General features: G+C 37.1%; 1 protein-coding gene across 1 annotated transcript in view; it reads left to right on the top strand.

Moving 5' to 3' along the window:
• The first annotated feature begins 9623 nt into the window (after positions 1-9623).
• TRDN (triadin) overlaps positions 9624-15346 on the top strand; it is a 201736-nt gene continuing 196013 nt past the window's right edge. The window contains exon 1 of the mRNA XM_072857718.1: positions 9624-9828. Within this exon, the coding sequence (XP_072713819.1) occupies positions 9624-9828 (205 nt within the window). The remainder of the gene's footprint in view (positions 9829-15346) is intronic.

Below are 15346 nucleotides of genomic sequence, written 5' to 3'. Positions count from 1 at the left end.
AGGTGAAGCCTACTGCCTTTTGGAAAGGGAGCAGCTCAATGTCTCTTTGCCATGGTTGATCGCTGGTTTAAAGTGCAGTAATTGGCACTTTTCTTGTTCTTATCAACTGTACTTCCTGCAGTTTTGATTTTATAGAAGTAATTTATTCTGTGTTGATTATTGTTAACCCCTGCGGTCTGCTAAGTTCTCAAGAAATTACTACAAAAAGTGATATAGTTGTAAGTAAAATGTTCTATAAAATTTCCCAATAAAACCTGTTATCTTTTAAACCTGGTTCTTAGGCATTCCCTTACTTTTCTTTCTAAAGTCATTTCAGGTATGAATTATTGCAGAGAGGCTCGCAATACAATAAGTCATATAAGACTATTTCAGCAGGCTCAACAACACAGAATATCTTTTAACTACTAACAAACCACTAATCCCTTCTGTGTCTGTTGTACTTGAATAATCAGAATAATGTAAAAGCTCTTCGAAATACATATGCATACAAGAAAAAACACACAGAGACAGAAGGTTGAAGGTCATATCTGCGTAATGTTCTTTATAAGCAATTTTGGAATGAAGTGAAGGCATTTTTTACACTTCCTTGCAAAGGTATATGAGACAAATTTTCGTCCACTTAATTTGAAGTATCAACTAATGCTCTACTAGACTATGAAATTCAAACATGTAAGGAAAGATGGAAATTCGGCTCCAAATTACTGAAGTTCAACTTTTCAAGTGACTTAGGACTCATCTTGTATGAATTTTCAATGGGATGTGCGCTCCTAAATCCTGCTGACATCTGCTGACCTAACTGGGCTCTCTGAAGTCAAAGGTTAGAAGTATGTCAGCAGAGAGGGAGTTAACTTATTTTACTGCTGATTGTGTTTTAAAACACAGTGTAATGGTGGTCTGACTGAAACTGGTTTCCACTTCCCCTCCTTGAAGTTCTCAGATTGCTTCAAGACATCTGTACAAATAGACTGAATTCCTCTTCTTCATATGTAATTTATCTAATACTACAGTTCATACCTTGGCCTATTCCAGAACAAGTAATAGCTAGTATTAGTATTTCTTCAGCAGGATCCAATGATGCCTTCCCCAAAATGCAGAGGTTGCCTATTAGGTTCGCAAGCATCAAGGCTTTTTCTTTTTTTTGGGGGGGGGAGGGAGAAGTGTTTGGTAAGATTTTTGTTCCCACTCTTCTCTGCAGGGGAAATCTATCTGGAGCAAAGAGACCTTTTCTCAGTTATATATCCTTATTCCTTTTAAAAATCTTTTGAAGATCTTTTTTCTCAGTTACACTTGTTGCTAGAGAAAATTGAATTTCCCAGCTGTAGAAGACTTCCTTCCCTACTATCACATTTCACGCTCTGAGCTTTTCTAGAGAAACTATCCTGAATTGCTACTACTTGGATTTTTCCCCTTGATCAGGAGGGCTCCGGTGGGGGGGGAAGACCAGGTTGCCCTCAGGGGATTCTGATTCCTTGCATATAGCAATGTTCCAAATCCATCATTTGAATCTGCATGGCAAGGAGTTAACCACATATGCCAACTTTTTACATGAGGTACAACCAATCTTTTATATACACAAAAGTATCTTTAAAGTAATCTTTGTAGCTGTCCTCAGAAAAAAAAAAATCAGATACATGAATTCAGATAATTGTAGCTAGATGGAAAATGTGGGGTTTGGAAGTATTTTGATTTGGTATTCTTGGAGTATGATGAAGAGCTGCTGTGCTTCAGATGATTAATTATTTCAAAAAGTTATTTATACCAGGTATACGATGCATTATATAAAAAAGAGGAAAATATTGTAAGAAACTTATTTAAAAACATAGAGCTTCATTTCTGAGTTTTCCATATTTATTTTCTTTAGAGTCACTAGCAATTCACAGCAGGTTTTGAAAAATTTTTCCATGTGGAAAAGAAATCCTCCCATACATTTTATATTTCTCCTTTTTATTATAAAGGGCATTTGCATAAAAATAGTAGATTTGTTTCTTAAAAGTTCATTTTCTCTTGCTGCTCCCTCCCATTTGGAATCACTGTAATCCTCACAATAGATTGACATGGAAATGGTTGTAATATCACGATGGAAGAATTATGATTGCAAGGAGGGTATAAACAGCAGGTTCTTAAAGTGAAAAGATCCTGTTTCCATAAAAGTAGCATTGCAAATAAAGAGCAATGGAGAAGCAATAACAGAAATAAAATATTGTTAAAATGGGTTTTTCTTTGACTTTGATATTTATTTGGTATTACTTGATGAAAATAAGTTCTGCAAGAACATGAGAACAGCCAACATGTCAGAGGATTGGTCTAGCTGGTGCATTATCTTGTCTTCGTCAGCAGCCACTAGCTGAGGGAAAAGTTTAAGTTCAGGCATCAAATGCTTAACCCCTGCCCTGCCAAAATACTTGCTCAGCATTTAGGGATATGAAATGAATGAAATTCCTGAGTCAGAGATTATCTCTTTGTATTCAAAAGTCCTTTTTCCTTTCATGCAGTTGCCCCATCCCCATTTTAATCTGGCCGTACATCTTTGGAAAGTAATTTTCTGTTCATAGTGTTATAGAGGTTTTCTAATTAGTATTAGTCAAACTATTTTCTTCAGAGATTCTTTAGTTTGTTGTTTTTTCCATATAGCACATGGTAGTGTACTGTATCCTAAGAAACAGTCATTATTACAATCCCAAAAAATATATCACCTTAAAATACAGCATTAATAACTTCTAGTTTCACCTCATAGTATTTATTAGTAGTAGTACTGCTATTAGTATTATTTACTGATACTCTATGAAGTACATATTTTCTTTGAACTAAATAATGAAATGACTTGATAGGATGTATCTTTTATTCTACAAACTTTTTATTGAAATCAATGAGATCAAAAGATTGGTGTACTTAATTTCTTGGAGAATGAATGGAAAAGATTAATACAATTTACTTCTTTAAATTATCAGATGCTCTCTATTGATCAAAAATAAAACCAATACAGATATAATAACAGAAAAGGAAATTAAAAAAGTACACAGCACCATATGTAATTATAAGTGCCTTTTCTGAATTCAATTGTTCGGTTAATTTTCATACACCATCCTCTTCATATTCCATAATCTCTATTCTATTTCTTTTGTCATGTAGAATTGGTTGCTGCATAATCTCCAACCCTATTTTCCACATTTCATAAAGAATATTACCTTTTTGTAACTATCAGTCACCAATAAATCTGCAAATGTTCCCTCACAGACAGTCCCAGTCACAGCTTTCTAAGCCTTTAGTCTGCAGAAAGACTACCTTTTAATTTTGAGAAGTTTGCCAATATATACATGATATGTGTTGAAAGGTTTTTCTCTTTGTGCTTTAATTACATAAACTGTAGAGCAACGCTTCAGTACTATGTGCGATGAATTTAGAAGTCTGTAAATTCTGGTATCAGTTGTGAAACTCCTTTTATATATTATTTATTCCCTTTTAGTTATTCCAGTTGCATTCATTCATTCACATGTATGGGAACGTAATACGATACAAAAGAAAAGAAATAGCTGAATGTCAGCCATCTCAAGAGAAGATTTATGCTGCAGCTGTAAATAAATTAGCTTTTCTTAAAATTGTGACATTTCTGCTCAACAGCTTGCAGAAGCTCCTTCATACTCAGACCTATGCTAGGTGCCCGCCACCCATTTCTGTGCTGAACTGTAGATCACTGCCCCACTCACAGAGCCTGTTGCAGATAATGGTGAGACAGAGAAGCTTGCAAAGATAAGCTGAATTTTCCTATTTAAGTTGTCTTTCCCTGTTTCCATCATCTGCCTCTCTCTCAATGATAGGAGGAGTCTTGCCTTTATATCACTATGTATGTCCAACAGAAAACGTGATCCATATTAGTGGATCTAATTAGGTTCCTAACCTATTGAAGGTTACCAGCACTACAGATCCTCCATAGTAAGTGGTTTTAAATCCACTGTAATCACATGCTTTAGCAGCATTTGGAGGAAAGCAAAAGGTTTTGACAGTTGGAGTCCTCTTGCTCTTCTTCCTCTGAGCTGTTCCGCACTCCGTTACTCACCGTCCAGTATCTGCATCTCTTGGCCTCTGGTGCTGGCCAGACAAGATGGTGGACAGTCTCTGTTCAGGTGCGTACAGTGGCTTCTGAGGGTCTTTCTTCTCTCTGCTCTGCATTTTATTCCCACGTAAATGTATAAAGGAGGCAAAAAGCATGAGTCCAGTGAACAGTTTTCAACTCCCTGTGCCTATGGAAGTGCTGGGAAATTGGCTACATGCTTATGATGAGGCAAGAGCTTTCTGGACAAAAGTCATTAGACCACTTCAGGAAAGAATATTGTTACTGATATTTTATTGCAAGCTACTAGCTATTAACCACAGCAGAAATGTTGTCTTTTCCTTTCCATTTGTATAAGCCAAGGGTGCAGAAAGCACAGCAGAGTGATAAAAAGAGGAGGACACCACAGTCAGGCATAAGTATCACCTGAACAACAGGCATAGGTATAGTCTTTTCTTGTGGTAGAAAGCATTTTCCCTGCATGGGAAAAGTGTGATTATTGAGAGCTGCAGATGTCTGTGGATTCACTAAGGGTGATGTGCTGGGCCTGAAAAAATGTAGCAGATTATCGCATATCCATTGCCCAGTCCTTCACTGAAGGGTTCTAATCCCTGGTCGACTTCTCCCTGTGGTACCCTCCTTACCATAGGCAGATACTCCTGCCTGCCTCATCTCAACAGTGGTGAATTGATAAGGTCACCAGGTTAAAGCCCAAGGCTCGAGCCAGTGCTTAACATACAGTGTCGATTTATACAGTCATTCTTCCTCTTTTCTGCTCCCTTAATTAGTATTTAAATATTCCAAGTGAAGTGGAATAGGTCGAACAGGAGCCATTAATGACCTGAATCCAGAATACTCTATAGCCTATTTATTGGAGTGTTCATCTGGGGAGTGGAACAGACAAGGCAAAACCTACCAGCTCTCTCATTTAGAGCAGACTGCTCTGAGGCTTCCCACATCCCAACTGAATTGCCCTAGCAACAATGTTATTATTTAAAAGGGAACAACCTCTTTTTTTTAGTAGCATGACTAGCCCTCTGCTTTTAATATGCCCAGCGTTAAAAAGGCATTTCACATTAAATATTTTATTTGATTTTTTTTTAGTGTGTGCTCTTAGCAGAAGCAGCACTGTAATACATAAAAAAACCTATGAAATAACATAAATATAGAAAATTACTATTTTACATTTGAATGAGTCTGAATGGAGTAGGGGTAATTTTTTTTGTTTTGGTTTGGGTTTTTTGTTTTGTTTTTCTTCTGGGGTAGTGGAAGGCATAGCTGCTGAACTGTAAAATCAAGTCCCCATCCTTAACCATGGACTGCTATGCTTATTATGCCTTAAGGAGAGCTCAACTCACAAATACAAGGGGTATTTTATCCAAGCTGCCAGGACTACAAGCTCACTCTGGACTCTGAAAGTCACATGGTGTTCTCCTCAGAGTTGTCAAGGTTTATTTATACTTACAAGACCTTATGGGTCTTCAGATTGTATCCTAAGTGACAACTCTGAAACCAGAGGAATAGTAAGGATCTCAGAGTTTTAGCTGTTTGGAATTTAGCAAATCAATCTGTTGATGTAAAGGTGACATTTGTGACCTGATAGGGTAGTTCTGTGTGCATGATAAATTGTGATGTGGAGTCAGAGGTATATGTTCTCTGAGTAATCTTTTTACAGAAATGTATATATAACTTTTTAAAGTTCCCATCCTCATTGAAAATCAATAACAATCATAACCCAAAGTGCCAGGAGGCTCTAGCAGACATGTAGTGGTGGATTAAAATTGGATGGCTGAAATTGTAACAGCCTTCAGCTGCACCCTCCACTCCTGTGACAGATGTTGCCTCCCCCGAAGCAGGGACAACTGATCTGCTCATGAATCTCCTGATCCACTGCAGTGTTCATCTAAAGTAAACTGACTTGGATTCTGGTTGGCTGTAATACAGACAGTGAAATTTGTCTTGGGAGAGAGAATGTGTATTATATGGGTGGCAAGGATGTCTGGAGAAATTCAGGAATCTGATTTGAACCTGTTGCTGAATGACCCCTGTCAATTGTAAAAGTAAAACTCAATAGGCTCCATCAGGTGATTTCAAAGCAACAAAAATGCCTGTCTTTCTCATTCCCCCACTGGGCACCTGAAGCCCCACTGACCTCTTGGCAGGAGCTCTGCTTAACTTTGGCACTTTTCTGAGAAAAAAGAGAATTGCTGCTGGCTGAATTGATAGAAACATTGCCCATCTGTAGGTCCCCTCTTTCTCTACTGGTCTAGCTGTGTAAATACAATCACTGTAGGTTTGGGGAGGAGTTTAGCACTGGTAGGAGGTGGACAAAAATATACACAACACCTGGGCACTGCAAAGCAAGGAACAGGCAGAGAAAAGCATCAGGATAGCACTGTGGGTACTGCAGTAACAGGGTGGTTGTAGGGTTGTAGGGGGGAGAGCAATCATCTTGGTGTTATTGCCTCTTCTTTTTGGAATAATGACATTACAGTGGTATCAATATACAATCCACCCCACATGAGATTATGTAGTAGCAAACAATGTCTTCCTCCGGAGTCCTCAGATAAACTCCTGCAGCCAATTTTGTTTATATTAGTAGCTAGGGACATAAAAATCTAATTTCTGTTTTCAGTGGTTTAGGACATCCTGTCTGGGATCTTCCAGGCAGTTTAGAAGTTACTGTCCTGTAGATGATGCCTGCCAGTCCTGTGAGGATGTCCCTGATATTGTAAAGCATCTATAACAACACTGGAGACCTTTCTTAGGCGCCTGAATCATACTGCAAGCACCTGCATTGGGAACCTCTAGCAGTATAACAGCATTTTTCTTAGCTTGACTTCCAGTCAAATTTGCATCAATAGCTGTTCACTCCCACTTCAATGAATGTAACAGTGGTGATTTTATTGTACAACATCCTGAGTTTTTAAGGGGAAATCTGACTTGGCTATATCAACAGCCAAAAGCATGCAATAGATAACCTTCTATCATACTTGAGCTTTGTCTCTGCAGCGTTGCTCAGATTGATAAATTGTGGGAAACTATTTTCTTCACCAAAGAAGACACATAGAAGTCTAAATTTGAAAAGTTAGGTATACTAAATAGGAAGGAACTATTTTTACATAGCAACAGACCTAGATGAATGATCCTTTGAATGGTAATTATATATATAAGTCTATATCTATATACACACATAGAGTTTTAATTGCTTGTATTATAACTGTGCAAATGTCTGTCATTAGTATGTCCTTGGAGGTATGCTGTGGTACTAATTAGATTTGTCAAGATGAGACAGTGTCTTTCTATTCTCGCTTACACATCATAAACTCTGACTGATATCCCTGAGGGAAAAAAATGCATAATGTGTCTTTTATGACCTGTTGCATGCACAAATTACTTGCATTTTATATGCAGTAGGATAACAAAATGCTATTGATTTTGAATTTGACTTTAGGAAGCTGATCTTTATTGCTAGTTGTCACTTGGCAGATTTTTCCTCCTGCTGTGAAATATTTGATCTAAAATTTATGTTTGGAGAAATGGAAGCAGTGATGGTTTTATAATATTTTTTTTAAAAGTGTATAAATTCTATCCTAGTAGATAGACATTATTCATAAGCGGAATAAACATTCTCTAAATAAGACTAAATTTCAAATAAGTAACAAAAGACATGTAATATGCCAATCTTGTTCTGCTTATACAACACTGCTCTGTAGCAGAGCAGCTTTCTGGGGCTTGAAGCAAGGCACTGATCAGTGCCCGGATGCTTTCACAGAAGGAAGCTTAAAAAGTAGAGCTAAGGGAAGTACACACAAATGCAATGCACCACATAATAAACAAAAGAAATGTGGAATAGTTCAGGGTATGAATTTTAACACTTTATGGATATGATAGATTAAGAGTTAGGGAACCTCTGATACCAAAATTGTCCTTCCCAGTTCTACAGATATATGTGAGATACATAAAGGTCATTTCAGTATCACTTTAGAGTATTGTTCTCACTTTCTACAGGAAAAGGAATAAAACCAATATCCCATTAGTATAAGGACTGGAAGACTTGTTATGCCATCTTTTTTTTTTAGGGACAAATATATGTACCTGTGGGTAATATCAAGGATCTAATCCTTTCTTCATTTATTTCTTTAAGAATATCAATATAGGGATTCTCAAATAGAGGCTACATACATGTTGTGATGGCAAATATCTGAAGTCTTCAACAGCCTTGTACCTTAGCTCTAGTGATAGTTTCCAAATGCATATTTTCCATTTTCTATGTGAAAAGTGAAACTAAATCTGTTTGTCTTTGTATAGAGAAGCTCTGTCACTTTCCTTACCTCCATCACCATAGAAAATTATCAGCTTTATAGGTTGTAGCAGCTGTGGCAGAAGATAGGTGATATCAGGGTGAGAAGCAAAGGTATGAGCAAACCAGGCATCACCTGATTCCTCGAAATTTCAGACCTCTGTGTGGGCAAGAGTCCCTGAAATCACTGACATTGATTTAAGAGAGCTGGTGTTATCAACCAGACCAGGAACATATGTAACATATCTTTTAATATTTTAACAGTTGTCTACAAGCAGATATTGTAAACTAAGCTAAGTGGAGATACTGTGCTCTTCTACTGTTTTTGACTGTGGAGTTATGAGTATTTTTATTATTGTTATTGTATATACTGGAAAACAAGATTGTTTAGGTTATCACTTTCTTTGGTGAAGAAGAGTAATTTGAGAATTTTCAGATGTGGTCAGGTTTCAGTTACCATAGTTTTGGTTTGTGTCCAGAATTAACATCTCTTAATACCCCAGGAAAAAGTAGATTAAGTCACTACTGTTAACTGTCCATTAAACAGTTAATGTGTGCCAACTGTTGACTTAGCTAACATACGTACTCACCTTTCTAGTACCAAACCTATGCTTTCTGGAATTAAGTCTTCTTTGGCACTGTAACTCTTGTTTCTTTGGCAACTATTTCATTAAGTGAAAAATGTCACAAACAAAGGTATTTAAAAATCAGCTACAAGCCTCTTCACAACTTGTAAGGATACTGGACATGTAAATCATTTGTGGTTCTGTTAGATGAAATGGAGTGTATATGTTCCTATTGCCACTGATACATGTCCTTGACAGCAGGATTCCAACCAAACTTTGAGTGGCATAGACGCATTAGCTCCATTACAATCAATGGAAGTACACTTAATCACATCACTTGAGAATCTGGCCTACAGCCCGTAACAAGACAGTCCTTTGGAGAGTAATAATGTTTTATTCTTTCATCAATCACTCTTCTAGGTCTGTAGCTATTTGTGGCAGACTAAAAAATGTCATATTTTAATCAAAAAGGCTGGTTGTAGCTATTTTACCATATTTGCTCCAAAATTAACTTTTCTAAAAGTGGCCCCAGTTCAGGAAAAACTCCTTCCAGGAAACACAAAAGCCTGTCTCTAATAATGCAGTATTTACATTTATTTTGAATATTCTGATTACAGAGTGATTTCAAAACAATATTCATATTCTTGATTTTAGGCTCCAAGTGTTACATTCTATTTCCTCTGCTTTGACTATTTGCCTAGGACGTATGTCTGCAACCACGACAATAATAGATGGTAAGAACGGATCCGTTCCCTCATCATCCATGAAAGTGGGCAAGAAATCAGTTACAGAAGACCTCGTGACAACGTTCAGCTCACCAGCAGCATGGCTTCTTGTTGTTGCTCTGATTGTTACCTGGTCAGCGGTAGCTATTGTAATGTTTGACTTGGTGGATTACAAAGCCTTTGCAGGTAAAATTCAGCATATTCTTTTTGACATCTTGTATATTAAAATTTAAAAATTTATTAAGGAGTATGTATTATGTAAATATGCATGTCTCTCACCTTCTTGGAGCCAGCACAGTGTCTCTGCTGAGTTTACAAAGAGACGAGATATTGTGAGAAATGTCAGAACATATTAGTTTACACTTCATACATCTTTATAATTTAAATCTCTCCATTTTGCAGCCCATCCTCATCCTGGAAAATGTGTATGTTGACAGTAATATAATATGTATATGAGCATGTGTGGTCAGATTTCTGTTTCGCAATTTCTATATAAAATTATTTCAAGAAAAATAAAATTAATTATTAATTCACATTTTCTGAAATATATTTTAAAATCTTTCATAGTTGCCTTGAGTATTCTGACATCTGCTTACACAGTTCAATAACAAGAAATATGCAAAAGATCATTTATAAACTCTTAACTCTAAATTCATCTTCAAAAACCATAAGCACAGAGGACCAGAGTCTTAACATCAGCTAAGTCACACCCTTATTTTCAATAAGGCAATAATTCTAGCTCAGTTTAAAACTGGGCAAACTGACTGAACAAGATCGAGTTTTGGGGTACATATTGTTTACTGTGGGCAAAGATGAAAATGAAGGCATAAGTGTGTGGTACAAGGACTGTGATTGTGGTTGAGGAATGGGAAGAAAAGAACAGTGAATAGAAATTACCTCATTGCTACTTGCTTGTTATGCCTTGTATCTGGCGATATATATGGAAAATAAAATAAACTAATTAACTATGTTTGTAAAGGGGGCATAGTGTTCAGCAAGCCACTTTGGCAGCAAAACCTTTGTGAGGTAAACAGGCTGTAATGACTGGGAAACACGTAAGTGAAAGAGAAAAAAAATAATTGGGGTCCTTTTCTTTCTTAAATAAGAACTCCAGCTCTAAAGTTATCACATCTGTCACAGTAATTAACTAGGACTTGAAATTCAGACTTCAGCCTTTTAATTCAAAACAAATTGAGTTGATGTTTCAAAGTTAATTTCCTGGACTTTATTAGTTTACTGATAAATCCATAGATTTTTGTCCTGCTATATATCAATATTGACTTCAAGATTTACTTAAAAAGCTTTTGAGACATAGATAGAGCTTGAAAGAAACCGCCCAATCCTGGATCAATGGATGACATAGAAGCTTGAAATGTGGAGAAAACGTATCACGAACCTCTGTTAAGTTTTTTGTTTCTCATTTGCCCTTGTTTTCAGAAGGAGTTCACTTGAGTCACAGCAAAACATAAAGTTCCCTTTGAGTGATCCTCCCAAAAAAGGCATCAGATTTTAATTTGGACACAACACACCTAATGCTACAACATAGATGTAAACCAAGAGAGAGAAACCACCATATTCTGCTTTTAATTTTCCATATTAACTATCTATCAATCAATCAACCAATCAATCAAGTTCTTAATATGTTTTCAATAAGCAGTCAGGAACTAGGGCATAACTCAGGCAAAACCCCTAAACTAAGCGGTTCCTGAACTGGCTGTCAGCTCATGCATGCTCGATATACTAGTCAGGGTAACGTTAAGCAATAAGAATCTGTATTTGTAGTGGAGACTGAAGGAAACATTCTAAGCAGAGGGAAATCTGATCTTCATGTTATATTGGTTAAATGAGCTTAAATCACAAAGGTGTTGATGGAAACTGACATTTTCAGACCACGTTGTAGAAACAAAAAAATGTAAAACTTAATCTGCAAGGTGAGTTTGTATTTTGTGGAGATCTCCGAGAGATGATACTTTCGTATTTTGAGTTAATGAGTTCGTTTCTTTTCCTTCCCAAAGATATTTCTGTTTCTAAACGATTAATTAAGCCAGCATTTAAATCAGGTCTCAATGGTGAAATCTTAAGAGAAGGAACTGCCGTGCTCCTTCAGACCAGGATTTATTAGACTGTTTTCTATATTTACATAAATATAACAATGGCTATGTAGCTCTTATCATGACCCCTGCGTTTCAACTCTTGAGTTTCTACTCAGTCTGATTTTTCCAGGTGAAACTCACCGATTTATAAAAATTCCATGGAAATAGCTGAAGATTTCACCGGCTGGCATTACTGATACTAGAATGATTTTCACCCTCTGACAGTTTGGCCCTTTGCCTCCAGTGGAGGAAATGTGGTCTTTTCATACAGAAAGTAGAATTTGGAACATATTTTTATGTGACTCCTTAAACCTAAAACTCGATGATATTTTCTCTTGGGTTTGACACTGCTCTTTGAACAACCAGAACTGCATAAAAGTAGTGAATAGTTATTTTCAGGACTGTAAGTTTAATTTTGCAAGCATGATTAAAATTAATTTCCTAGTTTTTAAATGTAAATGAAAGATGCCAAAGAAATTATATTCAACTGTATATTTTTAATCTATAAAACACAGAATATTCAGTGTATTTTTTCCTTACATAACACCTGCCTTTCATAAGTCAGTGCATTCAATTTCTTTCCCATTTCTTTACCTGAAGTTCCATGAAGTTCAAGTTTAGAAAGCATGCATAGCATATGAATGAGGCAAGCTGAGAGAGCTGAACTTAGTCTAGAGAAGAGGAAACTGAGGGGTGACCTAAGAGCAGCCTGCAGCTTTTTGAAGGGCAGTTACAAAGATGAAAGATGACAAACAGTTACCAAGATGATGTCTTTGTTGTATCAGGTGATATAACAAGGGGGATATGGCCAGAAGCTGCTGCCCAAGAGGTTCATGTTGAACACTGTGGGGGGGAATTCCTTACCAGGAGGGCAGTGCAGCACTGAAACAGGTTGCTGAGAGGGGCTGCAGATTCTCCATCCCTGGTAGTGTTCAAGACTTGGCCAGAAGGCCATGGCTGGCCAGATCCAGTGTTGGCAACAGTCTCTCACTGAGAAAGATTGCACTAGATGAACTTTGGAGATGCCTACTGATCAACATCTACGTGATTGCAAGATTTCATTAAAACATCTGTTAGAATAAGGTATTTAGAAAGCACCTAGCCAGAGATCTCAGCGGAGATACAAAGATAACTAAGGGGCAGATTCTCCCATCCTCACATTCAAGGAGTGGATCTATGGATCTTTTAGTCAGGATTTCACTCACTCATTTGTACAGTTAATCCTGTTGATTTTCATGCAGGTGTTTCACACAGATTCCTAGTAGGATGACTTAAAAGCATACTGTGCGCATCTGCAGAGCTAGCCCTTTGCCAGATTTCTGGGAAGCAACGACCTGAGTTGGGAGAGCTCTGGGAGAGCTGGGTAAAAAGTGCCACACACCTCCACACTGGGGCTGGCTCTGACCTACAGGGTCCCACCAGAGACTTCCCCTATGTTTCTGTGCCAGAAATGACCGTCTTCATAGCAGAGCCACTAGTAATGACTACTGCACAGGACTGACTGCAGCAGAAAACAGTAGTGGGTTGACAGAGTAGACCAGGCTGGGAACTGTGTGGCTGAGGAATATGTACAGATTTGCTCCTCCTGATTACATTACAGAGCTGCTAGCCTCTGGCCAATAAAGGAAGTGTAATGCCCTAAATTATGAGTTTACCTAGATTATACAGAGATTCATAGAGCTCAATAGAAACACAACACGTCAGCAGAAAAGGAATAATTTTAGACTTGAACTCAAGCATTTTTTTCTTATTTCCACTATTAACAATTTTGTTCTCATTATCTTAAAGGTAAATAATTCCAAAAAGCCAAAGTATCAGAATATTGTATATGTATGTATTCTTTTATCAATATAAACTTCATGTTGCCGCTATGATTACAGAATGACAACCCATAGGTTTTGCTTCTTGATTACTATGGTTTCATGTTCTTTTAGAAGTAAACTATCAAGTTTGGGAATTTTGACAATTTATATAAGATGAAATTTGTCCCAGAAGTAACTATATGAAAATGAGGTGTTTGGCTTCATTCTAAAATAGATGTGGTAAATTACTTTTTGGGGGCCCCTCTCTATTCAGTGTTTGAAAAGGAGCCTTTAGAACTGAGGGAGGTTGAGGGAGCATAACACGTAGGTTTTAGGTAGCTGAAGTTAGATGACATGAAATTTAAGCTACACTCATAGAAAGATTTAAGATATATTCTGTGTCATTTTACACATCCAGAACATGATTACTGTAAATTCTCTGTACTCTGTAGTATTCAGGAGGTGCTGGTTATGATATAAAATATTGCAGGAGGACCCTGTGTTATGGGATGCACGTGTAAACCTGTGCCTCCTTGGTGGTTATGTCAGTTTGTTCAGAGGTTAGAACAGAGACAGGATTTTCAAGTCAGCTTTGGCAGTGGAATTTGAGAAAAGCATGAACCAAGAATTAGATCAGTGCTGAAATATTCACCCCTGTTCTATCTACCCAGAAGAAGGAAATTAAATTTTGCAGTGTTTCACTTCAGTGTGTTATGTTCATTCCTTTGAGGAAAGAAATGAAAGCTTGCATTCCTATCATGTTGTACTGTACAACTATAAACATGACTAAAATATTTCTAATGTGGTTTGAAGGTGACATGCATTACAAAAGCCTGAGATAAGAAAATATGAATCTCATGCAGTATGTAGCGTGTATGAATATGCAATAAGCAACATACTGCTTTGGAAGATCTCTTATACATTCTCAGAATTTTCAGAAATGCAGAAAAAAGATTCAGTTTGGTTTGATGTGCGCTTTGCAACAGTTTGTTATTACTACTATCCTTTGTGTTAGAAAATACACCTTGTTAATTGGCTTCATAATTCATGAATGTATTTCACGCATTTCTTGTACACATAACTGGATTATATATTTTAATTGGTAAATGTAACTAAATAATTTAAGATTATTTTAGTCCTAAAGATTGATTGCCCAGGAATCCACATTTGCTAATGGGCTAATAAAGTGTTCAGAATTCCTTGCTATGTCTGTGACCAATTACAGCTAATTAACACCACCCTAATTTCAGCTCCAGAGTGTTCAATATTCAGAGTAAATTGATAGTGATTTAGCTAGTCACCTAAAGGCCAGACTAAATCAAACCTAATGAAACCTCACCAAATCTATGAAACCCAACACTATCCACAAAATAATCTAAGTGAAAATATAGAACACACAGTCAGCATGGTGAGCTTGCTGTTTTATCATAACTGCTTTCATGAAAGAAAAAATAGCAGGGTCTTTGTTGTGGATAGAGCATTTTGCTCAACCGTAAAGAGGCTTTTTAGAGACCTGCCGCAAAGACAGATCTCTGTGGAGGTAATGCCTGTCAATGACAGGAATGGGCAACAAACAGGGCATGGAGGCAGGAGCTCCCAGCTCCACAAGAAACCACAGGGATTCCAGTCAGATGTTCTCTTTAATGTTGGGGTTTTTTTTTTCTTTTTAAGTTAATGGCAAAATGTCTGGCCAAATTGTTCTGGCTTTTGTCTGGCGCTGGGTAGTGAGGATGATATACTTATTAATATTTTCCGGTAGAGGAAAACAAACAAGCAAATAATTAGGAACGATATATTCACATGAACATC

The sequence above is a fragment of the Ciconia boyciana genome, chromosome 3 (assembly GCF_034638445.1).
Source record: "Ciconia boyciana chromosome 3, ASM3463844v1, whole genome shotgun sequence".
NCBI lineage: Eukaryota > Metazoa > Chordata > Aves > Ciconiiformes > Ciconiidae > Ciconia > Ciconia boyciana.
The sequence above is the reverse complement of the archived record's forward strand: the minus strand, read 5'-3'. Positions and strand labels throughout refer to the sequence as shown.